Genomic DNA, 27,506 nt, shown 5'->3' with positions numbered 1-27,506 from the left:
AGGCTGTTATGGTGTGGGTTTGGAGAAGGATGGAAAAGTGAGATGGACAGCAATGAAAATAGATTAAGTACTAGGCATGATAAGGGATGAAAGAGAGTTATTGCTACAAATCCAAAGGTGGCAAGGAAAGTCGATACATATCATTTTGGTTATTTTTAATTATAGTCAAAGATTAACATGACATATTGATTTTTAATCACAGTTCAACTTTCTATTTCCTCAGGTCATCAACCAGGAGGATCTAGCTGCCATATTGCCTGATGTGACAACAACAGGAACTAATGATGATGGTCCACCTTTTGATGGATTTGAGGATGTTGGTTCTGAGAGTGGCAGGGCAGAGACTGAAGAAGGGGCTGCTAACAGGGGGGCAAGCAGCTGCAAGAGTGCCACAGTGAAAAGTGCTGTCTCTGGAGAGGCAGAAGCTGCACAGGCAGATGGGGAGGATGCAGAGTCAGGCAGTGATGTTGAATTGCCAGAGAGGATTGTGAGCGAAGCCATTGAACGTATTAATTTATATGAGGAGCCCCTGCCCACAAACGAGAGGCTGAGGCCAGAGGCTGAGGGTTTTCCTTACCAATCAGAAACAGTGTCCAGGAAGCGTGGGGTCAACACAAGGCGTAGGCATGACACTGGCGGTGGTGGTGGGGATGTAGAAGATACAGCGGAGGAGGAGGAAGTGTCAGGTGTGAGGGTAGGGAAGGAGAGTGGGGGTAGGGGAGTGTACTCGTCAACCTTGCTGAGGCGCTTTGTGGAAAGGACTGAAATACTTTCACGGAGTCATCGATCAGATGGTAAAACAGGTGTGCTAACTCGGGGGGATGTACCAGATTCCTCCAGGATCAGGGTGCATTCCCCAACGATGGTGGAAGGTGAAGGTGTGGAGGATGTTGGAAGGGTTATGGAACCAAAGCGTGGGTCAGTAGCATCAAATTCAACAGTGGTCCCCTCTGTGCGTGTCAGGGGAAGGCCTCCAAGGTTGGCGAGGGGAACAGTGGTGGAGGAAGGTGAATGTGTTGCCCTGGAGGTTCAGGGTGCCACTCGAGGGTGTTTACTCTCCTCTGGTTCCCTGCACGGCCACATGCCTGAGCTTGAATCGTATATGCGTTTGGATTGTTCTGTCTCGAATGTATCCCCCGACAGTGGGATTCAGTCTGTAGCTGGCTCTCCGCCTCACCCATCCTGTTCGCCTGCTTCAGATCGACCTACACATGATTCCCCTGCTCACCCTCCAATTTCGTCTCCACCCCCTCCAGGGAGCTCACCGGCTTCCAATCGTGAAACTGTGGTCCCTCCCCACACTTCATATCCAGTGATCCCTCCCCCTGTGCCAGTGCTTCCATCGGGTCCCAAAGATCAGTCGGCGAACGATCCAGTCTCCAGGCCGGTTCATCACTCAGATTTGGATACGCATTCATACCATAATGAAGTCCGGACTTTGCGCTCATCAGATGCTTCTGGTGTAGGGACGAGGCAGTCAAAAGAATGCTCAAAGTCTGACAAGACACCTTGCGATAGGCACCCGTCACGTCAGAAAAGAGGCCCAGGAAGGCCTCGAAGCAAGAAAACAAGTTTTCCATCAAATATGAATGAGGAGAAAGAGGCCTGTGATTCGTCTGTCAATATGGCAGAAGTAGATAATGATGGTGAGGCTTCCATCGCAGAGAAAGGGACTCGGCGAAAGCAAGCATCTTTAGTAGTTGAGGATGGACCTCCTCCACCATCACCTGTTCCAATCAGAAGAGGTCCTGGAAGGCCAAAGAAAGCACCACCTGTGTTGGAGCCTAATTTGCCCCTGCCAGAGGTGACGCGGAAGGAGAAATGTCGGGCTGGTAGGGGGAATGGAGTTGGAAGAGGCATCCAGCGGAGTTCAGATGTCTTCCTCTCACAAATGTGTAGGGATGGGGTGTCTTCATCTTCAACAGTGGAGAATGTTGGAACCAGTGAGGACTACAGTGTCATATCCAAACTTGTCAGAACAGAGCAGCGTTTCAGTCACAACTCAAGAAATAGGAGAGGCAAGTCTTGTGTTTTAATCAAGCCTGGTCCAGATGAGCACTTAGTTGATACATCAAGTGGTGTGTATGTTGTAGGCAACAGAAGATCAGAACAGTGTAACAAGCTCATTGAGCCAAATAGCAGGTTAGCCAAGGTAGATAGTAATGTGTCTGTTGTGAGGCCTGATACTGTGAACCCAGCAAGTGATAATTCTGTAAAACTTTCCAGTCGTATTGGAATGAAACGGAGTCGTAAGTTGGCAAAGAGTAGGAAAATAAGAAGGGTGAAGAAAGTGGTGCAGGTTGAGAGACCTCTACACAAAATGGGTGCAGGTTTGCAAAAGAAGAAGAGTGGAAGAAGAAAGAGTTTCAAGGTGGAAGTTTTGGGTGCAGGTGAAAAAGTTAAAAAAAATGACACCAAAGGCATTGCAGATGGAGGGGCCAAAGGTCCAATACAGGATACTCCCACTAAAAACTCTCCAGTTGGTGCAAATCGAGGGAAGCATGAAGCATCAAGTGATATAAATAAACAGCCAAGCTCTACATCACAATCTCCTGGAGGTAATAGGTCAAGTTCACAAAAGAAACTCCACCATTCTAGTGTACACTCAAACTCGCAGAAAATTGCTGCTTTAGAAGCTGTTAGCAGCAATCAGGTTAGTAGTCCTGTTTTAATCAAAGAGGAGGCTGGAAAAGGTCCAGCTTCTGATAAAAACTCTAGCAGTTCTTTAGTCCACAAGCACAAAAGAAAGAAAAAGAAGTTGAGAAAACAGGAACGACCAAAGCGAAGGAGTTTGACTCCTGCTGACCCCTCTTTCCTCGACAGTTTGGAAACAGTTGTACGACTTCTGCAGCAGTGCACCATCTCACGGAATATGTTGCCCACACCAAAACCAGGTGAAATCCTTTTGCCGTCAATATTCCGAGTGAGGAGGATGGCAAAGAAGAGGAAAGGCAGTGATAGGTCACGTACCAGTGACAAGGAGTCGGGAACAGAAGGAGATGGTGGAAAGGAAAAGGGGAAACGAAGGATGAAGAAGAATGCTGTAGAGGTGCCAAAGGTGAGATTAATTCTGTTTGTCATTTTTATTCATGCTACTTTTTTGTATTAAATACTTTTAAGTAGTTAATGATTGTGTATTATTTTGGAACTGAGAATCTATAGAAAGAAATTTTAATGATGTGAAGATTTTCTTAATTTTGGTTATCTTAGTTATAATGAAAATGATGTGCTTGTTGCTATGAAGCATATTACTTGTGGTTAATCTCAACTCTAATCTAAAAGTGCTGTTAAAAAAATATTGGAAACCTACAATTTATGAACATGGTCTATCTCAGGTCTTTTACCTCAGAATGAGTAGTTTAGGAATTTTTGTAGTTCTCAATATATATCAGAAAAGTGAATAATTCTTAGTCCTTAATTAAAGATATTTTAGAGTATTTAAATAAGTTCTCAAAAATTTATGATTTTGTGATGTTACCAATAAATATGTCAGTGAAAGAAGAGAGATTGTAGTGTTTTGATTTTTTCCTTATCTGCAGCTCTTATAAATGAAAAAAAACAATATTAATATTGTAATTTGCATCACTATATTATCATTTGTTGATTAAGTTAAATGGATGGCATTGTGTTTCTCTGTTGAGTAGTAGATAGATAGAGGTCTTTATTTGTGCAAAATTGATAGTATTGAATAGTATGCCTCGGGTGTAAATGTAATATGATCTTCATGTTCTATGTTACTGTGAAATACATGGTTATTTGTTAAGTCCTTAAAAAGGTACATATATTTCAGTGTAACTCTCCTATACTTGATTTGTTCTTTGGTAATGACGCCTAATAATATATTTCAGGGAAGAGAAAGAGCAGAATCAAATGAGCAGAGACTCCCTCTTAAAAAGAGGCATTATCATGTCTCTTCCACGGCCAGTCAACCATCATCTTCTGAGGTAACGGTTGCTGATTCCACATCAGAGCCATCAAAGTCGGCAGGAGTCATTGGAAAATCGGTTCATGTGGAAAAGTCAAATGATAAGGTGGTTTCCACTCCCAAGTCCAATGACAAGGCTCCTTCCACACCAAAGTCCATAGAGAAGGTTACCTCAACACCAAAATCAGCTGAAAAGATTGTTTCGACACCAAAATCATCAGAAAGGGTGAGCCAGGCAGCTGCCAAGATTGTTGATGGGAAATTTAAAGGTGGGAGTGAAGGCCATAGGAATTCTATTGATGAGGCCATAGAGGCATGCATTACAAGGTATGCATCGCCCAACAAGGGAAGTAATGAGAATTCCATGGCAAAAACTGGTTCATGCTCAAATCCCCAACAGCAAGTCATCCCTATCCCTGGCAGTCTCACCCCTGCCCATTCAAATTCTGTCCCCGTGGCTGCAACCCCTAAGAAAAGGCACCGCTTAGAAATGCAGACAAATAGTAGCTGCAATCCCAAATCTCCTACAACCCCATCAGTTGCTGCCCCAACCCCTAGTACGCTCTCGCCTCAACCCAAAAGGATACCCCCCTCAAGAAATCGTTCTAGTGCCACCGACGCCACAATTACTGCCCTTTCTCCTACTCATAGCTCACCTGTCGTCACCAAATCAGTAGTTTTGGCCCCTGCTGACTCGGCTATCTCAGCAGTAGTGTCATCAACAGTTTCCTCCAATCCCACCGGTGATACATCCAACATCGGTAGTGTAAAAGCTGCATCAGGTGCAGAGGAAGTAGACAATGGGGGGAAAAAGGAGACAAGCAGCAAAGGGGAAGGTGGAGAGGAAAGTCCCGGTAAGAGGAAGAAGAGGAAGATCATCCGGGATGTTAGGGTTCACGTAACAAAGCTCACAGCAAGTGATATAATGAAGAAAGTTGTGAGTGTGGTGAAGAAGCGGGTCAGGAGGAAGAAGAGCATCAACAGGACGGGGTTCCCTGTCAAACGAAAGAAGAAAAGACCAAGAGAGCTGCTAACCTTGTCGGCGTCCCAGGACGTTGATGAAACCCTCTTGTCTAAGTCAAATAGTGTGGAGGCCATATCTGAAGATGAAAAAGTGGACGGTGAGACTGACTTGCCAGTGAAAATGCTCGAGACTGATATGATTGCAGTTCCCACTTCTTCACAAGAGTCGGAAGTGGTCGAGGATGTTCCAATGCGTCGTGGTGAGTCAGGGAAGTCAAAGTCTGGAAAGGCATCTATAGAGGTAGTGAGGACAGGTGAGGAGGGTGGTGGTGCACAAAGCACAAAGGATGGTGCGGATCATGTACAGAGTGAGAAACAGGTGGTGAAGGAGGAGTGTGTGGAGAGTGGTGGGCCAAAGGCCCAAGTTGTCTGTGATAAAGGAAAAGTTCCCAAGCGGAAGAGAGACTGCTCAGATAAAGAATCACTGAAAAGTATAGAGTTAAACCAGTATCCATTAGTGTCTGTGAAGAAGCTGAAGAAATTCAAGGAAGAAGATGAACGAGATTACAGGTAGGATAAAAGGTCTTCCATTATCAATTAGTATTATACTTCTAATTTCACTGAAATTTGATGTAAAATTCAGTGGAGCAAATTTTTGCTTTATATGCACAGATAGATAACTATACCCACTAGTAATAAACATATTTTGGATTACTGGGTATTACAGTGCTACTCAAATTCACTTACGAGCAACAAAATTTGTGATTAAATTAAGATTAAAATTTTCAAAAGTTAGATGCAAAAAAATTTTTAAAAGCATCAGTTTTATTGCATGGTTGAACACTAAGTTCAGATTGTCATCTCAGCTGTGCTAAAAAATAGCTTAGGCTTCCAAAGATAGATAAATGCTTGTCTCATTTTTAATGAATTGCATATCATACAGTATTTTAGTTAATTTGCTGCATGACTTACAAGACATTTCATGCAGATAGCATAGCTTCATTAGTAGATCAATAATTTTATTAGTTATTACATTTATGTTGAGTAATTTATAAAATGTATTTTAACCTATGTATTCATTATGAAGAGAGAAAATTGATTATGCATAATACCAAACGACCTCAGTTTTGTTTCTATTAATTCTGTCACTTGAAATATCTTACTTCATAGATTTTAAGTTTCTTCTAGATGATTTCATCTAGACTAGATAATTGCAAGCCATCTTTTTGGTGTTGATCGATTTCGCTCAAGAAATGTGTTTATGTAATACATCTGGCCAGTCGCCATTCTACATCATTATTCACGAAAACTTTTCCTATCTGAAATTAAATACACCCTCAGACATCATTCACACCTACTCATTCAAAACATTTAGGGTTTTTCTGTTTTTATAAATAGTTTAAATCACCGAAGTAAAAGATATTTGTAATGTATTTTTAAAAAGAGGTAAAGAATTGTTCAGTTTTCCCATCATTCTATAATTTATTTTCTTTTCTAGTTATTTTATTTTTACATCCTATCAAGCAATGTTAGTGGCTTGAATATTACTGAAACTATTGTTTTAACTTATGCAAAATGGATTTTCGTTTTTATTTTGCCCAATATCAATAAATAAGGCTATATTTTTCCTTTGACTCTTGCTCAATTGCTGAAGGTATCACTCGTAAATGACTGAGCAATATTACTTTGATGTATTTGCCAGTGTGATTGGAGTAGTGTTTCCGTGTAACTTGCGAGTCATTCAAATTCGAATACAAAAAATGTTTTAATGGCAATTGTATTAAGGTTGCTTCACATTTTTTATTTATTTTTAGTAGGTAATTGGTTAACTGTCCACATTTGTTTGACAAATTTAGTGATAATTTAAAACTTGACTCTACCATAGTATATGATACTCAAATTCATGAATCATTTTAGTACCTTTCTTGTTCTTTCTTGTTGTACAGTGACCTAGCATTCAAAAAATGTTAGAAAAATGCTCTTTTTAACCTTTCAATCCCCAGGCTGCTGTTTATACCTTTTAATTGTTAGTTTTTTACATTGGTCCTATTGAATATGTACATTTACTAAACATAATTGAAAATAAATGGCCCTGGCAAATAAATAACACTTAAAAAAACTAATACTAAGATGCTGGCTTGCCTTTTAACAACAACCGCTGCATTTTAACTGCCTGGAGCAGCCAGCTCATTGACTTTTTAGTATGGATTGTGGTATTCTTGTTTTGAAAGCTATTATCTAATACAATTGAATAATAAATTGCCAATGGATGTCAACATCTTATATTAACTTACTGAAGATAAGTTTTATCACCTAGCAGCATTACTCTACAATACAGCAGTATTACTGCTATGAAGAATTATATAATCATATTATCTCTCCCCCCTTGCTAATTTGCTAATTACATTGATAATTCCCTTGACAAAGGTTTCTATTTTCTTTATAATCCTCTGGAATGCTTCCCTTTTCCAAATCTTTCTAAAAAAATATCTTATGCTTTCCTTTATGTGCATTCCTGAAAAGCTTTAATCACAAAAACTGATGAAACAGTTAAATGGCCATAAATGCTGGCCAGTGATTTTAATAATTAGAGATTTCTTTGCTATCAGGAGGATTTTAAAAGAAAGACAATTTCATACTGATGAAATGATTTAATGCCGAGTAGTATGAAATTTTCTCCTAATTTTCATCCTACAATCCTTGTTCAGGAGATCCTTAAGTCTTGTAGATACAGACAAAAGAGAGTGGTTTTCTTGATTCATTCCGAATTTCTGTCAATCAATCAATCATTATGTTGAAAAGTCGTGGCCAGGCCTCATTTTTTGTTTGTTTTCTAATGTAGAATATTGGCACTTAAAAATTTTTCTGTAATTAATGTGACCTTTACTCAAAAATGAGGCAAACTTTGAAACATTACATTTATTTTATTGATTGTGATTTTCTGCCAACGATTTGATTAAAAAATATTTGATGAACAATTCAGGACATGGATCAACAAAAAACTTGAAAGCTGCCACCCTCATTTGTACACATCTCCTCTTTTACATGATTGGACATAAGAATATAAGAAATGTCTTCATTAATTTGGTTGAATTTCAGTGTTTTGTATTGATTTCATCATATGGTGCAGCTTAATCATGCATGGCAACATCTCTTTTGTTCACTCTCTCAGATGGTTATTCCGTTCTTCCAGTGATGACAATGCTATACCATATGAGCCACTCCCAAGTGGGGATGCTGGATCAGGAGACGAGTCCAAGTCTGGTGCTAGGAAGAAACAACCACGGTGGAGGAAGAAGTTCTTGGCTGCTGGGCTTTTCTCAGACTTTTACAAAGAGGATGAGTAAGTTAATCTTAGATGTTTTTCAGCCTAAAAATCACTTTTTTGCTCACCTATTTATTTATTGATCCATTCATGTTTCTTGGTCTTCATTGGTTGTTTGAGGCATGGCATTATGGAATTGTGTTGTTTTATACTAAAAAATCATAATGCTGCTCCAAAAACTTCGGCATCGCGTTCCGTGACGTGGGTCGAGCGTGGAGGTTTGCGTTAACAGAGCTCCTCACTACACCACAGCTCAGAGCCGACTGCCTTTTTCAGCGTCGCTTGCCAACATACCCCCCTCCAATCGCAGCCCGTCAGAGCGGTGCTGGGCGCGCCTGGAGCAGCGTGCCCAGCCCAGGAGTCAGTACACTTATTTTCCGGACGAACCCTGTATATATATATATATCCATATCTATACATACATCTTTATTTTAGATCATACTGTCCAAAATATCCATCAGTGCTAATGTTGCGAATGGCCTTAGTTGCTCAACTGTTAGTCACCTCTCAACTAACTACTCGTCAAACATAACAGTTTCAGGTTTAATTTGTGGAATTATATAGGGTGAAAAATGTTGATGTACGTTACCTGATGATGATGCACAGCATCGAAACCATGGTCGTGAAATATTAAAATCTTTTTGGTGGAAATGTTAAGTTTCTTTTAACCCTCATAACTACTTGTCCACGATAACATCCATGTCATATTTCAAAGAAAAGTAGGGACCAAAACTTTGGTTAGGGAACAGTCTTTTGGGTATACTTTTGAAATATGGTTAGAATAGTTGAAGAATGGGGAACAAGATTTTTAATGCTTCCTCCCAAATCAATCCATTCCTACCAATCTCTTGAACTAGCTTTTCTTAGGCCACTCAAGGATGTGTAATGCAAACATTTTTGACCAAGAAAATGTAAAAATAAAGATATTCTTCCTTACGGTGAGTTCTCTAGGTTGTTGACATTCACCTTTGAATCCTAAGGATTATTTTTTCAGAATACAACGTTATCGGATCATGATCTGATGATGTTTAGAGTGTGGTTGTGATGAGATCACATTCAGAAATAGGGTAAATTATTTGTGATATTTGCAAGATTTTTTCCATCCTCCATCATAGAGTACTGCAAAGTTCAATTTAAATCTGTAGAATCTGATGCAATTCTTGCTTCTTTAGTAATTCCAATAATTATTAAAGTGCAAACAGTTATTCAGCACATGTTTTGAGAGTTATGATAAAATAAAATATAAAGACTATTGCAATTAATCCTTGTTTTGTCAAATTCACCTAGCCATACCTGTAAGAGCTACTTTTTTGTCTAGACATGAACTAATGGTGTAATGGTAAGGATGCCCTTTTTATAGATCTCTTTTTTGGCACAAATGATTAAAATGAAGTTTTAATTCTACCTTGAAGTGGAAGAATGTTGTTTCAGTTTAGGCTAGTGTTCTAGACTGTAAAATTTTATGTTATGTTTTGAAATTTTTATAAAATTTGATGAATGGTTAAAATACAGGTATTTAATGAAAATTTGTGGATTTAAAACAATATACTTGAGGATGTGCTGGATATTGAAATTATCGCTCTTTTCACAGGCCCAGGCGCCCAAATTGTGATGTTTCCACTGGCTCTGGTAAACAACGAATGGCATATCGCCCAGAAGAGCACAGGCATGGTTTATTGCCACCTCCATACCACTGTGGAAAGTGGCTTAGGCAGAGGCGTCTGGATTTTCAGCTACCTTATGACCTATGGTGGCTTCACACACACAGTCAACTCCCAGGAAGGGATATTGTGCCATCATGGAACTATAAGAAAATACGTACAAGTGAGTGAATACTCTGCTAACTTAGAAACACTTTTTACATCAGTTTTCAGAAAGAAAACATTGAAATACCGCAGAATTTGCAATATTGCTAGTAGACAAATATAAGAATCTTGCCAAGAAGATGAATATTCACATTTCATATTTTTTTCCTCCTAACATGTTTTTGATATATGTTTTCATTCCTCTCCTCAATGATGTAAATTTGAGGTTTCATGGTACATATATGAAATATTTGTACTAACAGTATTCATCATTATTGTATTTAAACCTTTAAAGTGCAGTATCCCTTTTTGTGTAAGCCTGGTGGTTTACTCAGTCATGGACTTTGGGGGACAGGTTAGTTGTCATATTCATCTGACAGGTAACTTGATTTCTACATTTTGGAAATGGACAAAAACTAATGTGTGAACGGGAATAATAAGTAAAAACTGTATCTTAAACATTGAAATGTGAAATTATGTGCCATTTTCAATTAAAATTGGTTTAGTCGATAATTATATTTTTCCTTCATAGGCATATATAATTCTGGAAACAAAATATACAGGAATGTAATAGAATTTAGTGAGGGAGTGTATTGTTATAATTGCAGTAAAACTTATCATATTTATGTTCTGGTATCAGATATAATTTGCTGAAAACATTCCGTTGTGATAAGAAGCACAGTTTTCCCTATCCATAATGCTTTCTTTCAACTCAGCTTGGAATTTCTCTGAGACATCAAAATGAGTTGTAATAAAATAATATAAAGTGAAAAATTTTGTGTTTCTTTTCATAATGAAACACGTCACTTCAGGCCTGATTTCATAATATAGATCTTGTCATCATGTTAACATGTATCATGTCTATTTAATTTTAAAATTTAGATACTAAACACATTCATTTTTTTCATGTTAAATTTAATTATCATATTATTTTATTGCAGATGTATATTATGATGTGAAGCCAACCTACACTTATGAAGCCCAAGCATGCAACTGCACTTACTCCCAGAAGCAGGACCAAAAGTGCTGCGGAGAAGATTGTATTAATCGCATGGTTTATGTAGAATGTTCCCCTCAGTTGTGCCCTTGCAAAGATCTTTGCTCCAACCAGAAGATTCAGAAGCATGAGTGGTCCCCAGGCCTGGAAAAGTTTATGACTAAGGATAAGGTAAGGAATGTATCCAAACAGTCCATTACTTTATTGATTGATTTGTCCTTTACTTTATTGATTGATTTTATATATTAGCATCATTTAAAATTTTCCACGCAAGTCCTTGAATAAATTATAAACTTGAAGTCAGTACTTAGTCAAGTGTGTCGTAATACTATTAATTTTACATAGATATTTTTGGTGAAGCTTGGCTATGAAATAATGGTTTCAAAATTTCAAATGAGTGAGAAATGTTTCCTGGGATCTATGGTTGTATCTAATACCAATGTTTACCCTTACAGGGTTGGGGAGTAAGAACTAAATATGCTATAAGAACTGGAGAATTTATTTTAGAATATGTTGGGGAAGTGGTCAGTGAAAAGGAGTTCAAGAATAGAATGGCATCAAGATACATTAATGATACTCATCATTACTGTCTCAATTTGGATGGTGGACTTGTGATAGATGGCCACAGGATGGGAGGAGACGGTAAGTCTTATTGATGGTAATTTTGCCATTTTTCTTTGTATGATCAAATCTATCAAAACAAATTAATCACTTTTCTGTTTAGCACAGAAATAAATTAACAGGAATGGTAACTATGGCTGTTTTAAGTATTATGGGAAATATCAACCCTAGCCGTACTCTTAATAGTGGGCAAAGGATATGGTGAGGGAATATTCAGGGTGAAAAAATAAATGAATAAATAAATAAAAATTTAATTTAATAAATTTTAGTAGGTTAAGGCATGGCAAACAATTAAACCAACATACGATAGCAAAACACACTCTATCTTAGGTGTACTAGATAGCATTGACCCTCGCCAGCCTCAACACTATCATTGAGATATTATTAAGATACAATAAATGTAATAATTCATGTTGTTTGTTTTAGTTTGTGTTTCAGTTATCATATTTGTGTGTGTACTTTCGTCGGATAGTTACTTTGGATTTTCCTTTTCTTTCACACATGTAATTAACATTTATCGATGAAATTAAACATTTGGTGTTTGATATGATAATTTTCTTTTAATAGTTCAAATTCATTCTGCTTATAACCAAGGTTAAAATATATTACCAATGTTATGGGTATAAGCTGTTTCTTTCTGCATTCGTACCTTATACTTTCTTCAATCATGGAAGTAGAAGCCCTAGGCTTTCATGCTTAGGGGGCTTGTAACCATCGACAAAAGGTGGATTGCAGCGGGTATAATTGAATAGGTTCAACTTCATTTTTGTGTAATTATTGTATAGTTATTGATTTCATTCATCCATTTTGCAGGGAGATTTGTCAACCACTCCTGTGAGCCTAACTGTGAAATGCAGAAGTGGAGTGTGAATGGCCTTTTTCGCATGGCACTGTTTGCTCTTCGTGAAATTGAATGTAATGAAGAATTGACCTATGATTACAACTTTTCATTGTTCAACCCAGCAGAAGGGCAGGTAAGGAAACTATTATAAATTAAGATGCGATCAAGTTTATGCTCACTAGGCACAATGTTAAGACCATTAAAAGTCTCTGGAGCCTTTTTATCATTATTCATTTAATTTTTTCATGCAACATTCTTGGAATCAACAACTCAATATGCCTACTCTTTTTTTTACTTCACGCAGGGCATCTCACTTCAATGTGACATAAAAAGTCAATTTTGCTGGACTTGCAGTTATCAGTTGTGCTCAGTATTCCATCTGGGTGAATTAATCTTCATTAGCTTAATTTTTGTCTCAGTCTTCTTTTGGTTGAACATGGTACTTTTATTTCCAACTTAATTATGTTGATTGCATGAAGAACGTCCAAGCATTTTTCAGGACTTTTTTTAAAAATTGTATTAATGTAACATTATTAATACTTTGATTCTTTTTATGAGCACCTAAAATTAAGACTAGTAAAGCAAGTTGATATTTTTTAACTCATGTATATTTTAAAAGGTATAAATTATAATTAAACAGTTTATTTATTCAATGGCATTATTCACCAATCTAATGAAGGCTCTTCAGATCATTGAGTTTGGCATGCATGAAAAATATTCGCTTCATTTAATTGAAAACACTCCTTGAATATGGATGTTTCATCAAATTTTGTGAATGTGAGCTTTTGGGGAAGTACATATTATACTTTCCACAGTAATGTCATCTTCAGTGCACTCCAGGAGTAATTCTTAATGGGACTAATTATGGATCTATTGGTTAATTTTATTTCCAGCCATGCAAATGTGGCAGTGAGAAATGTAGAGGAGTGATTGGAGGGAAGTCGCAGAGACTCAATGGCACTGGAACAATTTCTATCAGCACAACCAATGGCAGTGGTACTGCAAGTGGTAGCACCATGGGTGACGAAGGTGGAGATGGCAAGGGAATGTTAGGGTGCAAAGGGAGGCGGAGTGCCAGGAAGAGTGGCAGGATGCGTCAAAAGAAGGGAGTGGAGGGGAGTTCAGGGGTGAGGCATGCGAACCTAATGCCTGTGCGCCCAATGTCACATCAACAGCGGTGTTTTGCACAGATCCACCACTGCTTTTTGCTCCGAAACTTAGAGAAGGTTAGTAAAGTTGCTAATTTACCAGTATTGTATATGTCACATCAGAGTTCATTGCCAAGAAAATATAACGTATGTTGAGTAAATCTCTGTTTAGAATTAATATAGAAATTAAATTCTCACTTCTTTAATATAGGCAATACTTATTTTAATGTTTCTCATTTACTCTGTTGTTTAATTAGTAATAAAGGTAATTCGAAGGGAGATTAATGGTTTAATCACATTTGTAGCATGTTATTGCCTGAACTTAGTTTGTATAGTAAGGAAATATGTATTTGTATTTCTATTCTCAGAATGTGGAAAAGAACCTGATTCTTGCCATCTATATTCTGCATGAAGGCAGTTGATGTACTCCAACATTGTTGTACATTTTTCCATTATTTAATGGATTAAAAATTAATTTAATGTGGTGGTATACTTTTATATTTAATTTGGATATTCATGTGTGATATGGGCATTGTAGTGGCTTCCCATCCAGAAGACCTAGGTTCAAATCCCAGTGGGATGGGGCATTAAGCTGTGTGTGTGTGTGTGGATCCCTTGGCACCTTTTGTTAAGAGTAGGCTAATGCCAATGCCGGGGATCTCTCCACCCTACATCCTCTCCTGTCCATCCCTAATGGTGCAAATGACCTTAGCTGTCTGTCGCCTCCCTTAAATACTACTACTACTCATGGGTGATATTGTGCAAAAGAATTTAAAAACATCCTCTAACCTGTCATTTAGATCAGTTTTGAGTTTTTTCCTATTGAGGAAATGAGTTGATCTGAAGTCAATGGGCAATGATGTTTGTGGTTTTAGATTCAGTTCTGTTGACCTTTGAAGGTTGCATAATTTTCTTTCTTACCCAATTATGGAACCATGTATAATGTGGATTGTCACAATTAATCCTTGGATGGCATGCTCTATAAGTATGTAAAAATTTCTTTCCTGTTGACTAGATAGTCATTCTTTTCTTCTGGTCATTCCAGGTAAAGAGGATGCGGGAAAAGTTGAAGCGTGCAGCTAAGAAAGATCAACCGCCCTGTGGATACAGCAGGCCACCTCAGGCAAATGCTAAGGCTGCAGATGTCTTTCTCACTCAGTTAAATGCATTGTCTACCCCTCGATCCATGAGAACAAGAAGATTGGCTCAAGCTGAGGACAATCCGGAGCTAACAAGAACAGCTAGACTGGCATATGTTTTCAGAGATATTTATAGTAAAGTTGTTGATGCAAAAGGCAAGTGTCATCTTGAAGCCAATTTACTTTGCGTCTTTGAAGTTTGACCTTGGATTCTAATTTTTCATTTCAATTATTGTAGGCTATTAAGTGGAGCAAGGGATTTATTTAAGAATATGTCAGTCATATAAATCAATGTATGTACAGTAACATTTTTCTCATCTCAAAAATGTAATCCTTAATCTTTTATTCCGTTTTCCCCAATATTAAAATTTTTTTTGTGTCTCCGTTGATGAAGGAAGTTGTTTGGCACCCCCTCCCCCCCTCCAGTATCTAGAGAAAATGTCACTAATCATAGGAAATGAAGGATTAGGCATTGGTATGAAATCATTAGTTTTTACCTACCCTCCTTAAACAAACGTAGTGCCAATCAAGTTTGCGGTCTTGGTTATTTCATTTTCTACAGTCAGCTCATGATTATCTGTACTATTGGAGGCAAGATTATAAAAATTGCCGAGTAAAACAGTATTTGTTTACCTTAAAGGCGTGTATGGAATTTCCATAGTTAATGAATGTGAGGGAAATGAAAATGGGAAAGTACAGATAATACAAAACTGTTTAAATTATAACATTAAATACCATGGGCAACTTTTGATTTTGTGAAATTAAAATCTTTTAAGATGGTCCAGATATTTAAAATTGTATTTTTTTAAATATTTCATGGAAGTTTTAAAGCATTTAATTTTCTTTATGAATGTAATTTTATTGAAATTTTGAGGTGGTAGGAAGAGAGTAGCATGGATAATCAGCAAAATTTGTATTTCGATCATGGATAATCGAGTTTACTGAACTTGAATAATTTTAAAGGTTAACTAAAGCTGATTTTAACTTAGGTTCGACAATTTGGTTTCATGTGTACTTTTACTCTGGTTCTGAATAAAGTGGGTCTTCATTATTTGACTTCTTACTCCATGTGCTTGCGTTCCAAGGAGCTAGTAATTTTATGTCTAAGAAATCATCATTGTATTTCTAGGCCTTTGAGAGCCAATGAAGTTTTTGCTGGAATAAAAAGATTCAATGAAATAAAATATTAAGTCAAGTCAAATATTTTGTGCAGAAATACTGTGGTCAAACCATTATTTAATGAGTTGCAGATTTTAAGACAGCTTTTGAGTTCCTGCTGTATGTTTTTTCGGGTAGAGTTAGCAATGCAGTTGTTTGTAAAAAAAAATCTGTTTGTAATTTGTTTCTTTGGTAGATTAATGAAACATAATACTGTTCTGATGACCTTAGTTGAAGATTTTTTTTCTAATTCTTTGAACTTTGTCATTTGTCTTTATAGATGAAAGAAGTCTACTATTGGCTGAGCCATTTGTTTCTTTGCCATCAAAGCGCAAACATCCTGAATATTATGTGAGGGTGAGCGACCCCATTGACTTGGCAACCATGGAGCGGAATATTGTAACAGGTTTCTACAAAACAGTGGAGGCATTTGACAGTGATTTCACCCGACTGTTTACGAACAATATGCGGTTCTTTGGACGCACATCTGAGCTTGGTATAGCTGCAGCACGTCTTTTAAAAATCTATAATATGGCCAAAGCAGACTTCTTGTCACAATTGGAAGATATCCTTGGGGAGAGTCCACCAGCATCGTTTATTCCAGATTGTGATATAGGTAATTTTTTTTAGTTTTGAAATTAAGTCTTTATCTTTCATAGTCTTTAGTTTCTTACTCAGGAGTGTATCGTTTGTCATTTCAAATTAATAATTACTAGAACAATTGGCAATGCATGTTTTTTTTATACTATGATTTTTTAATTTGTTATAACATCCATAATACATGTATATGTAATGTTCGTTCGAAGGTTTCCGCGGCGTTGAGTAGGTGATTTCCACATTTTTCGGGCTGCGTCCGCGTATGTCGTTTAAATGTACAAGTTTCTCCAGCTATCCTGCTGGCGTCCTCAGGTCAAGGATCCTTGACCTGAGGACGCCAGCAGGATAGCTGGAGAAACTGTTGTACATTTAAACAACATACGCGGACGCAGCCCGAAAAATGTGGAAATCACATGTATATGTAGGCTATTACGAGGGTCATCCGGAAAGTAGTACCCGTTCGTGCCGCATGAAGTGCTGACGACGCGAGTAGCCGCTGGACGAGGTCAGATAGCTTCAGTGGCTTGTCTGCCTTCTCTGAGCCAAGTTGCGTGACGCTAGCATTGCCTGTGTTGTTTCTGTGATTGTTTACAATGTTTAAAAAAATTGAGAACGCCGCCAGTTGTGAAGTGAGGGCAGTGATTAAATTCCTCAATGCAAGAAACGTTCGCCCATGTGATATTCATCGCCAATTAAAGGAGGTGTATGGAGACAATGTAATGGACGAGTCGTCTGTTCGGCGGTGGTGTCGCAACTTCAACATGGGGAGGGGGAACACACACGACGATGAGCGTTCGGAGAGACCGTCTGTCATTACAGACCAACTGGTGAGCTCAGTTGACGAATTCGTGAGGAACGATCGGCGCGTCACAATTGATGACATCTGTGAGCATTTTCCCAATGTTTCTCGAACAATTGTTCATGAAATTGTTAAACACCATCTGCATTATGCAAAAATTTGTGCAAGATGGGTCCCTCGCGTATCTCAATGAGCTGGCGGCGAAGGACTATGCAGCAGGAATACAGAAACTTGTCACACGTTATGACAAATGCCTTAATTTGCTTGGAGATTATGTTGAGAAGTAGTTTAAAGTATCCTCTTTCAAATAAATTTTTTTATGTTTGTTAATATTTACTTTTGTGTCTATATTTCACGAACGGGTACTACTTTCCGGATGACCCTCGTATATACACACCTGCATACACCTTTTTGATGAAGCAACTCTTTGAAACATTTCTTAAAGCAGATATTTTAAGTAACTATTTCTATAAATGACTGTGGGTTTTGACCTCTAATTTTATGGCTGTACAATTTATGAATGTAATAACTGCATGCCCAAATATTCTTCAAATAAAATATAGTTTATTCTCACTCCTCCACGTTGTAAAGCATTTCCTGTTTTATTCACTTTTTTTTTGGCTGTTGGAATGCATGCATGTCTTTAAAGAGTTATCAATTTCTAAGATATTTTTCTGTCATTTTTGTCTGGTAATTGATGTAGTCAAATTGTCCATCTTAATTATATTCTTGATAAAGTCTTGGAAAATAATCAATTTTCAATTTTCTGTAGGAGGTGAGGAAGAAGATGTGATCCGCTGCATATGTGGACTGTATAAAGATGAAGGCATGATGATTCAGTGTGAGCGCTGCCTAGTGTGGCAACACTGTGACTGTGTTGCTGCAGATGAAGGCATTGAGCATTACTTGTGTGAGCAGTGTAACCCAAGACCAGTGGATCTTGAAATAAAAATGACTCCACAGCCTGACTTTCATCCAAGTCCTGGTGTGGTGCACTACATTTCACTTTTACGTGGCAGCCTCCAAATAAGACAAGGTATTTAAGAGAACATATTATTCTGCCACTTGTCTCTTTTGCATTATTAGCTACATTATTATTCTAAAGCATAACTATCCAGTAGCTACTGCAGTTAAGGTTGCAGCATTTTGTGATAAACATGACGAATTTTGTATACTAGTATTGATTTGTTTTTCTTTCATAGGTGATGCTGTTTATGTTCTTCGAGACATGATTAGTGAGGAAGGTGACAAATCCAACCCACCTGTAAAACATACTTATAAGACTGTGAAAGGAATCAAAGTGACTGATCTTGATATATTCAGAGTTGAAAGACTTTGGAAAGACAAGAAGTATGTACTTGTTGATTTCTCATATTGCCATAACCAATTCTCTAATGCCATATTAGATTTTTTCATCTTGTAGCTAATAATCCATTGTTTACATGCATGGTTGATTGCATTTAGTTTACATGAGTTTTATGTGGTAAATTGTCTACATCTCATATGCATATGGATAATTATAATTTTACCCTTGTGCAGCATGATGCTGATAGCTCAACTGATATACTCATTTTTCTTTTCAGCGGTGAAAGGTTTGCATTGGGCCATCACTATTTGAGGCCACATGAGACTTACCATGAGCCAACTCGTAAATTCTTTCCTAATGAAGTTATGCGTGTGCCATTATATGAAATAGTTCCTCTTGACCTAATAATGGGTCACTGCTGGGTATTGGATCCGTCAACATACTGCAAGGGTCGTCCTGCTGGTGCACCCGAAGAGCACATTTACATATGTGAATATCGAGTTGATAAAAATGCTCGCCTCTTCACCAAAATAGCTAAACCAAAATATTCCATCTGCATGAAGACTTATGCATTTGAGAAGTTTGATGTCCGCCTCAAGATATCAAGGACTTACACGGTGAGTGCTAGAAAATGAGATGAATTAACTGGAGTGAGAGGCTTTTCATGAAAGGAAAACCCATTAATGTTAATATATTATTGTTTATAAAGTTGTGTGTGTATATATACTGGTAAAGATCCCTTCTAAAGAGATTTTATTTGCAGTTGCTTTTAACTATGAATATTATTTATGGCAGCATTTTAAATTTTTAAAAGAACATAATTTGGATAAATTTTTGGTCTCAGGATAGCACACAGGTTTATATATATATGAAGAATGGTATCATTCAGGGATGTGTGCATATTTTCTTTTTCATCTAAAAACCAATGAGATAAACTCCGCAAAAGTTTTCTTTTGGAAATTTATGTGGCGTTAATTTGAACTGATAATAAATGCTGTGAAAACCTGAGAAGTATGCAGAACTTTTCACATTCAAAATTTGGAGTGATATGTTTAACAAATAATATTTATCGGCATTTGACCTCTACATATTATTTATTGATCAGGAAATGTAATGAGTTAGTGTAATTTTTATTATGTAATTACCTGAACATGGGAATGTACAAGGGCTTTCAAGAAAGTTAACTTATATTTCGGCCTAGCGTGGCGGTGGGTAGGGCTAGAGTCACCAATTTGGTGTCTAAATGTTCCTACACTCAGCTCACATCCTGCTGTGGTAGTGGTTCTTCTACTTTGCTCACTGCAAACTGTTAAAATGTGCACTGCAATGGAAAATCCTGCAAGTTGTGAAGTGCGATCTGTGATTAGATTTCTACTTGGAAAGAACCACAAGCCACTTGTAATTCATTAGCAACTTTGTAAGGTGTACAGAGATTGAGTGATTAGTGAAGGCAGAGTGGTGCATTCAGTTTAAAAATGGCTGCACCAATATGCACGAAAGTACCGCAGTGTTTTTGGCCTAGCCTTGTGACAGGTGAACTGATAGATGGCCAGTTCTTGGACATGATGGTTATTTTTCATTTCACTCTTAAACTAACAATACCACTGATGCGGAACACTGTCACTCATCAATTAGTCAGTGCACAGCACATATTTCCTGATGAATGTTTGCAGCTTTGAAGTTTTTACCTTATCACTAAACAGATTTTACATTTGGTGAGATTTCCAATTGTATTGTTCATTTTGATTCCCTCCTGTGAACAAATGTTAAGCGAATAAGCCTTCCAAGCACTGCAACTCGAGTTGTACTGCCCTAGTGTTGTGTCAATATAGCAAACATTTGGCTTCCCCTACTACTTTGTGTGCTACATGTAAACAAAGGTTACTTTCTGTACAGCCCTCGTAGTTTACTTTTTTAATTATCAATATAACCAAATCTTGCATGCTATCCTTTGTTTAATTTCCAAATCCATTGCTTGAGTTCTTGTCAAATAATGCCTCAGAAATATAATTTTTAATTTGATGGGGGAAATGTCCGTCAAACCCAATGGGATATGAGAATATTTGTAAAAAATTTATTACTTACCTTTATGGAAAACAATATAACTTATGCGTATGTCCTATTCCAAATGAAAGTATCACATTTTTTTATTATTTGAAAAAACTAAATGCACACTTAAATATAATATGGTAAATATTTTATTATCATTTCATTGAATATGCATTTAATAAACTCATGTAGTCTCGCTGCATAGAAGTTAATGTCTTACTCTCCTTTTTATCGTAATAAGTATGTATTAATGTCCAATTATACCATAGAGTCAGCAACAGAAAATGCTAAGATTTGTTCTTTGCTCAATTTTCTTTAGCGGTCATTAAAAATTATTTCTGTCATACAATCAATAAAGAGTGGAGTTCCGGAAACTGTCTGAAATGAATTTACAAGCAATGCAATCTATATGCAATAATATTACAATGTGAACCCAAGTTATTATGAAATCATATATATTGTTGATTAAATAATTTTCTGATTTACGTTAGGCGTGTAGTGGTATTTGGAAACTTATTTTGCTTCTTATTTATAGCCGCATGGTCCTGTTGCTCCAAAATCTCGTGGAAGAAGCCGTTCTGCTGCACCAGATGATGATGCATGCTCAGGAAAATCAGATGCTTCAAGGACAAATCGTAGAGTGATAGCTAACAGCATAAGATCACAACCTACCCAATCTGAACTACGAGATGTCAGGAAGGAAATTCCTTTTGCAAGGGTAAGTAACCTCTTGTTAAAAAATTGACAGCAACATGATTTTCTGGTTAGTTGGTAAAAGGTTGAACTTCCTGGAAAATCAAGTGAAGGTGGTGGGTTAAAGAGCTTTACCCTCTATCAAAATTAAGTGTTGGATCAGTTGCTTTGGTATTTAAGTCAATGTGAAATGATAATTGGGAGAGCTCCTTATGAATAACCACAAGGTTACAGGATCCAGAATCAGATGTTTATCCCTGTTGATACGTGAAACAATCTAAGTTTTTGATTTTAGTCAGATCCCACTCCCCTTTTTAAAATTATTCCACCATTAAGTTATTGATTTATTCTGGTTGAATCAAGCAATTAGGAAAGGTCTTGCCTACTAATGCCATGGAATCAAGTCCTATCTTGGGCATGAATCTTTTGTATTTTAATCAGTTAAGTATAAAAGGAAAACTCATGGTCCTAATGTCACTATTATTGAAGATAACATAATATCTATTTCTGTCTTGTGTGTTACAGAGAATTCAGCAGAAGGAAAGGTTAAACAGGATACTTCTACGTCTACTTGCACAACTTCCAACCAAGCAGCCCTTGGACCTCTCATATCTACTGGAGCCAGGAAGGCGCCATCGAAAGAAACCTGCTCTTCTCAACACCTGAGATTGGCTGATGTAGGGGACTGGGAGAGTAATGAGTAGGCTTGGTCAGGCATCTGCTTGTGGCACAGGATAATGGTTGTTGGGAAGTTATTGGATGTATACCCATTCCCCTCAGCAGAGAATAAATGTCTCCTTAGGTGTGCTATCATACACCTATTTTATTGAAATATGTTAAAATTTGTTGGGGCTTTAAATTGGATTTGAAGTCATCTCCAAGTCTGAAATGTTATCAATGCCTCACTCTGACCTTCATAATAATTCATCATCCTGGATTTCTATCTAATATCCTAATTGTGAATGGAGTACTTATATCATTCGTAATCTTCTCTCGCTTGGTAATCTGTTAGGATCTAAAAGTAGGTCTGTTTCTGCATTTTTCATATTTTTTTCAAAACATCACCTGACCAAAATGATGGATATGTGATTAAAAAGTTGCACTGCCTGGCAATGCTGGATATATTATATAATAATCTTAAACTAACGTTGCTAGATATTTTATCCATTAGCTTTTCTCTAAAAAGATTTTTAAAAAGAAAAAAATAGATGAAATGTTGTTCCTGGTGATTTCTTTCCTTTTGAAGAAGAACGAATTCTCTCTGTGAAAGCCCTCTAGTAAATGTTGGCATATAAGGGCATAAATTTGCCCTAAAAATGTTATGAAAATTGCAGTTTTATCAGTATGGTGGTGTTTGCGTCCAGTGTTAAAGAATGATCTTACTTTAACGTTGATAATGTTAGTAAATGAGATAGGAGACGTATGAGTGATTGCTTAATAGGATACTGTGACTAGGAGTCCATTTTGGATATAGCTTATCCTTTATGAGTGAAAAAGTACAAATAAAACAGAGGGGCCGATAGTGTGAGAGGTATTTTGTGTGCTAGTGTATATGTGTGTGTACATATGTATGACATGGGTACATATACTTTTATTCTGACTGAGATGAAAAAAGAGGGTTTTTAGATATAAAACTTTTTTATTATTTCTTACAAATGTGTGAAAAGTCTATTTTTATGCTAGTCAAAAACTATTTTCTTGCATGCAGTTGTTACTCGTATCTTGAATGATTTTAAGTGAATTGTGTGTGCCGTGGAGGAGGAGAAATTTGGCCACCTCCCTCACTGAATGTTCGATTTTATGATGAAATGACATATGCACTCAAGTTCGACCATACTCCAGTGCATTGACAGTTTCTGTCTTATAGCCATAGTTTTTGTTGGTGTCTCATTTGGCATCTTATTTTATGAGTAACAGACGAAATTATGAGTGAGATGGAATTTTTTTTACCTTGAATTAAAGGTATCATGAGGAGTCTCATGTGGTACTGTGACATATTCCACAGTGCTTTGTGATCAGTATAAAATACTGGCTAATGTATTTATTCTGTACATTCTCTGGAGTATATAATACTCTCTTGTTAGTGTTATAAGGTTTTTAATTGTACAGTGTGGTTAATTTAATGAGATCAAATGCAGTTGATAAAATCCGTGAGTGTGATTGCTTAAGAAATATCCTGTAGTATAAAGTGTACATGTGGAGAGGACTATCTCTGGAGCAATAAGTATTCAAGGTTTGCAAATGAATTTTTTTTTTAAGTTTTCATTCATTACTGTTAGACTAACTGCACGAGGCATTTTAATGCAAGCATAATTAAATGATGTACATAAATTTTGCTCATTTCTCATTGACAGCTTTTTGTGTACAGCCAATTCGTAGATTTGGTGTAAGTACCAGGACTGTAATTCATTATAATTTTTTTTTAAAAAACCACAAATATTGCACATCTCATTTGAGTAAATAAATATGTCTTCCCCTTGCCCCCTATTGGCTGGTCCCAATAAGAGGTCTTGGGGATGGCTTTTGGGAGTTTTAGAGGAAGTTGCCACACTTAACAGACTTATTGTTGTCAATGTGGATTTTATTCTGTGTATTGAATTTTCAATTCCCCATTGTCAGTACCATCATTCTTCTACTGTAAACATTTGTATTGCCCCAGGGAAATATTTTCTCATTTTTTTTACAAACCCCTTTAGTCATGTATTGGTAATGTCACAGATTCCTTGCCTGCATGCATTTTGTAGGGTGTTACACCTTCCTATTCTTCTACCCAGTAAAATATCCCCACCGACTGATTACAAACCGGTATGCCCCTTAGCATTCCAGTGTCAAGTGTCACATCACTCCATAACTCCGAGGATCTCTCGGTCCAATAATTTAGCTTTTAGTCAGCTGTTTTTCTTCTCCGGCCATCTTGGTAATTGGGTGGTAAATAGAGAAATGTTGACTGATACTACTCTACTACATTTAGCCCAGTAATTGTGATTTCAAAACCACTTCTGTTATACAGGATCATGTTCAAGAAGTACATTTGAATCATGGAATGTGAAATATATTCATCATGCATAAAAATGTGTTATTTATTTCAATCTTCCTTTGTGTACACTTAGGTATTTACCTTATTTGCTTGTATAATTATTTTGTAAAATAAACCCAAATTGGGTATAAAACTCTAAATATTCTCTTTATTTTTTTACATATTTCGTACTTCTTTTTACAATAGCTACTCTTGTAACTTTCAAATGAATACTGAACTCAATGGATTCAACCTTTTTTTTTAACACCAAACTGTCGTTATGCTGGTGAATTGTTGTGCTTGTGGTGCTTCTTCATGAATAATACCAAGGCTACAACTATTGTGAAATGTAGTAATTTTTTATAAAATTATTCTTATCCATCAAATTCAAATTTTTCAGGAGAATTTAAGAAGTATTCATTCATAATAAACTTGCCATTTATGTAGGTTTGTAAATGGAGCAAAAGAAATCTTTTTCTTCAATTTCCTAGATCTGTATGTAACTATTTATTTTGACACTATCTGTTGAATGGTTTGCATGTTAATGTTAATTATAAATCTGAATAAAACAATTGATTTATTGAAGTTCTTTTTAATGACAGTTATTTTTATGCTGACACATAAAAGTTAACACATCTGAAAAAGTGTTGAAATTTGAGTGGTACTTGAAGTAATTCCAATAATTTAGAGTACCTTATATTCTTTCACTCATTTTTAAAAGAAATTGTAATTTAAGCAATGAATGAAATGAAAAAGTGGCATAAAATATAATGGTGAAGTCCTTGATATTGAAATAAAAAAAGGTTGCTAGTGACCTTAGCTTTTGGTCCCCTCCCCTAATAAGTAACCACTTGAAGCAAAAATGTTTTTTCTTTCCCTTTCTGGATATGATGAAAATGCCCATAATATGATTACACAATTGTTTCTAAATTGTCCATCATGTGCTGGTTTGGAGGAAAGGATTGGGAAATATGTATGCTACTAGAGATTTAAACCTTTTTAGCATTTTATTAAAACGTCATCACCAATACAATGTTTTTATAAAAGTATCATATGACATTTGGTCAAATTAATAAGAGAATATACTGCTGAGAAACGTTAGTAAATTAGAAATCATCGCTGAACACACTATGTTTTCCAACCATAAAATTTTGTCATTGGTTGTCAGAGGGTTTTAATATGCATTCTCATTCATGCAAAATATTCACTTACAATAATTCTGAACTTTCAATCTATGTTACCTCCTAGTGTGATTTACTCAGTTCAATGTCTTTTCAACTGGAGGAAAATTCTTCTTGCTTCGGCTCTGTTTATATTTGTTCAATTTTGTAGTTCTGTTATATTTCATGTTTCAATGTGTTCAGTATTGCCCTCCAAAGGCAGTATTCAAGTGAGTTTGAGTAAAATTTGAAATTACAACATAAACAGGTAACAGACTTGTTTCTATAATAAAGAAATCCTTCAACATCCACACTAGGCAGATATTTTTATCTCGGTTAAATTATGTGGGAATTGCTATGCCGAAGGTCCAAAATGGTTTGGACCTTTGGCATGCTGGTGGGCCAAACCATTTTCTATTTTGGACAATTTTTTGCTGAATACTAAATCCTTTATCAGCAGTTCTCACTGTACATATGAGAAGCAGTATTGAGGCCAACTCTTGCCTCAAATGACTGCTCTCTTAAAGATGGCTCATTGATCAATGGCTCAAATTGGGCATCAACAATACACTCAGGGTTCACATAATTTGAGGCAAAAGAACTGGCCTATGAATAAATTAATTGGTACGGTTGGAAAAATTTGTGTGCTTCCTAGAAATACCATTAAAGATCAAAGTGCCAGGATGAATGCAAAAAATGGTAAACTCTTGGCCAACTTGTAAAAAAAGTGATAAGGAGCTTTGTTCATTCTACTGGAAACCATGAATGTGTTAAGGTGAGGCAGTAAGTATTATTTTTATCAATAGCGGCAATTCAGGGATTACCTTTGTTACATCATTTTATAGATTGAAATGATATTATTGACTACATAATTCCACACACTATTTAAAAACATGACCCAGGTTTTGACCTTGAACGTCATCGTCAGGTCTGATCACCTGATGATGACATTCAACATCAACGCCTGGGTCGTGTTTTCAAATAAAGTGTGTGGAATTACGAAGTCAATAATTTCATTTTAATATGTTATGCAAATTCCATAAAGTTTGCTGGAGACAAAAATTTTTATTGACATTGCTGGATTGGTTTATTAACAAAATGTGATGGTACCATGGTTTTATAGCTCACACAAAATGTCTCACAATTGATAATTTAAATCAATTTAAATTATTTAATTTTATTCATAGAAGAGAAAAACTTCATCATCTCAAATTTTAATTTTGCTTTGATCTGACTTCCAAATTTGTAAATGGAGTAGAGTCTGGATCCTCTACTTCTGTCAACAATTGGGACATCTTCCAAGGAAGGGAATGGGCCTGTAATTACATGAAGTATAGCTTCATGAATTCTTCTTGGTAGTAGTGAACCAATATTCAGTTTGGTGCACCATCCTCCATAGTACTTCAACAACTGCAAAAAATTGAATGTAAAAATATTTATTTGCCTCCTCTACTAAATTTCAGGTGAAAATTGTCATTGGTGGCATAGTTGTGTGATCTAAATTATTAGTTTTAATAATCTAAATCATATTAGCTTGATTTGCCATATATACATGTGAATCACCATCATTTTAGGTTTCAAGAATGCTCTCGGAAATCTATTACCCATTGTCATTGGCTTCAAAGGCCTTTGCACAAAATGGCTCATCCTGAACTACTTCGTTTACTCTTCATGCTGTGTATTCCACTTCCTAGCTTCTGTAGTTCCTATATCTTACTTACCTGACTCTCCTAATTCCTTTCCTATCATAGCCTTCTTCATCCTTCTACCTCTGACAAATTCAAAGAAAAATGGGAGATGCCTCGAAGTAACTTCTTATGGAGTGATCATCTATATCCTATGTTTCCTACATGTATATTGTTATTGTATACCAATCCTCGTGTAAATAAAATTATTATTATCTAATGCGCATTACAATGCAACCATTTTAAAGTATAAAATCATTCACCTTGCCCAGGATTCAA

At 36.5% G+C, this 27,506-nt stretch overlaps 1 protein-coding gene across 3 annotated transcripts in view; it reads left to right on the top strand.

Moving 5' to 3' along the window:
* Positions 1 to 24,967, top strand: part of ash1 (histone-lysine N-methyltransferase ash1) — a 126,269-nt gene extending 101,302 nt beyond the window's left edge. For 2 of the 3 annotated variants that reach the window (XM_071594125.1, XM_071594127.1), the window contains 15 exons: positions 224 to 3,058; positions 3,849 to 5,458; positions 8,061 to 8,231; positions 9,805 to 10,037; positions 10,960 to 11,186; positions 11,471 to 11,657; positions 12,450 to 12,610; positions 13,371 to 13,703; positions 14,671 to 14,920; positions 16,203 to 16,538; positions 18,091 to 18,354; positions 18,521 to 18,668; positions 18,902 to 19,241; positions 21,209 to 21,391; positions 21,892 to 24,967. In XM_071594125.1, the coding sequence (XP_071450226.1) occupies positions 224 to 3,058; positions 3,849 to 5,458; positions 8,061 to 8,231; positions 9,805 to 10,037; positions 10,960 to 11,186; positions 11,471 to 11,657; positions 12,450 to 12,610; positions 13,371 to 13,703; positions 14,671 to 14,920; positions 16,203 to 16,538; positions 18,091 to 18,354; positions 18,521 to 18,668; positions 18,902 to 19,241; positions 21,209 to 21,391; positions 21,892 to 22,032 (7,419 nt within the window). In that variant the 3' untranslated portion in view covers positions 22,033 to 24,967. The remainder of the gene's footprint in view (positions 1 to 223; positions 3,059 to 3,848; positions 5,459 to 8,060; positions 8,232 to 9,804; positions 10,038 to 10,959; positions 11,187 to 11,470; positions 11,658 to 12,449; positions 12,611 to 13,370; positions 13,704 to 14,670; positions 14,921 to 16,202; positions 16,539 to 18,090; positions 18,355 to 18,520; positions 18,669 to 18,901; positions 19,242 to 21,208; positions 21,392 to 21,891) is intronic. The other variant, XM_071594126.1, reaches the window with a different exon arrangement.
* The last annotated feature ends 2,539 nt before the right edge of the window (positions 24,968 to 27,506 follow it).

Source organism: Hetaerina americana, unplaced genomic scaffold, assembly GCF_022747635.1.
Source record: "Hetaerina americana unplaced genomic scaffold, ioHetAmer1.1.p SCAF_6, whole genome shotgun sequence".
Classification (NCBI taxonomy): Eukaryota; Metazoa; Arthropoda; class Insecta; order Odonata; family Calopterygidae; genus Hetaerina; species Hetaerina americana.
Note: the sequence above shows the minus strand (reverse complement) of the source record. Positions and strands in the feature narration are given on the sequence as shown.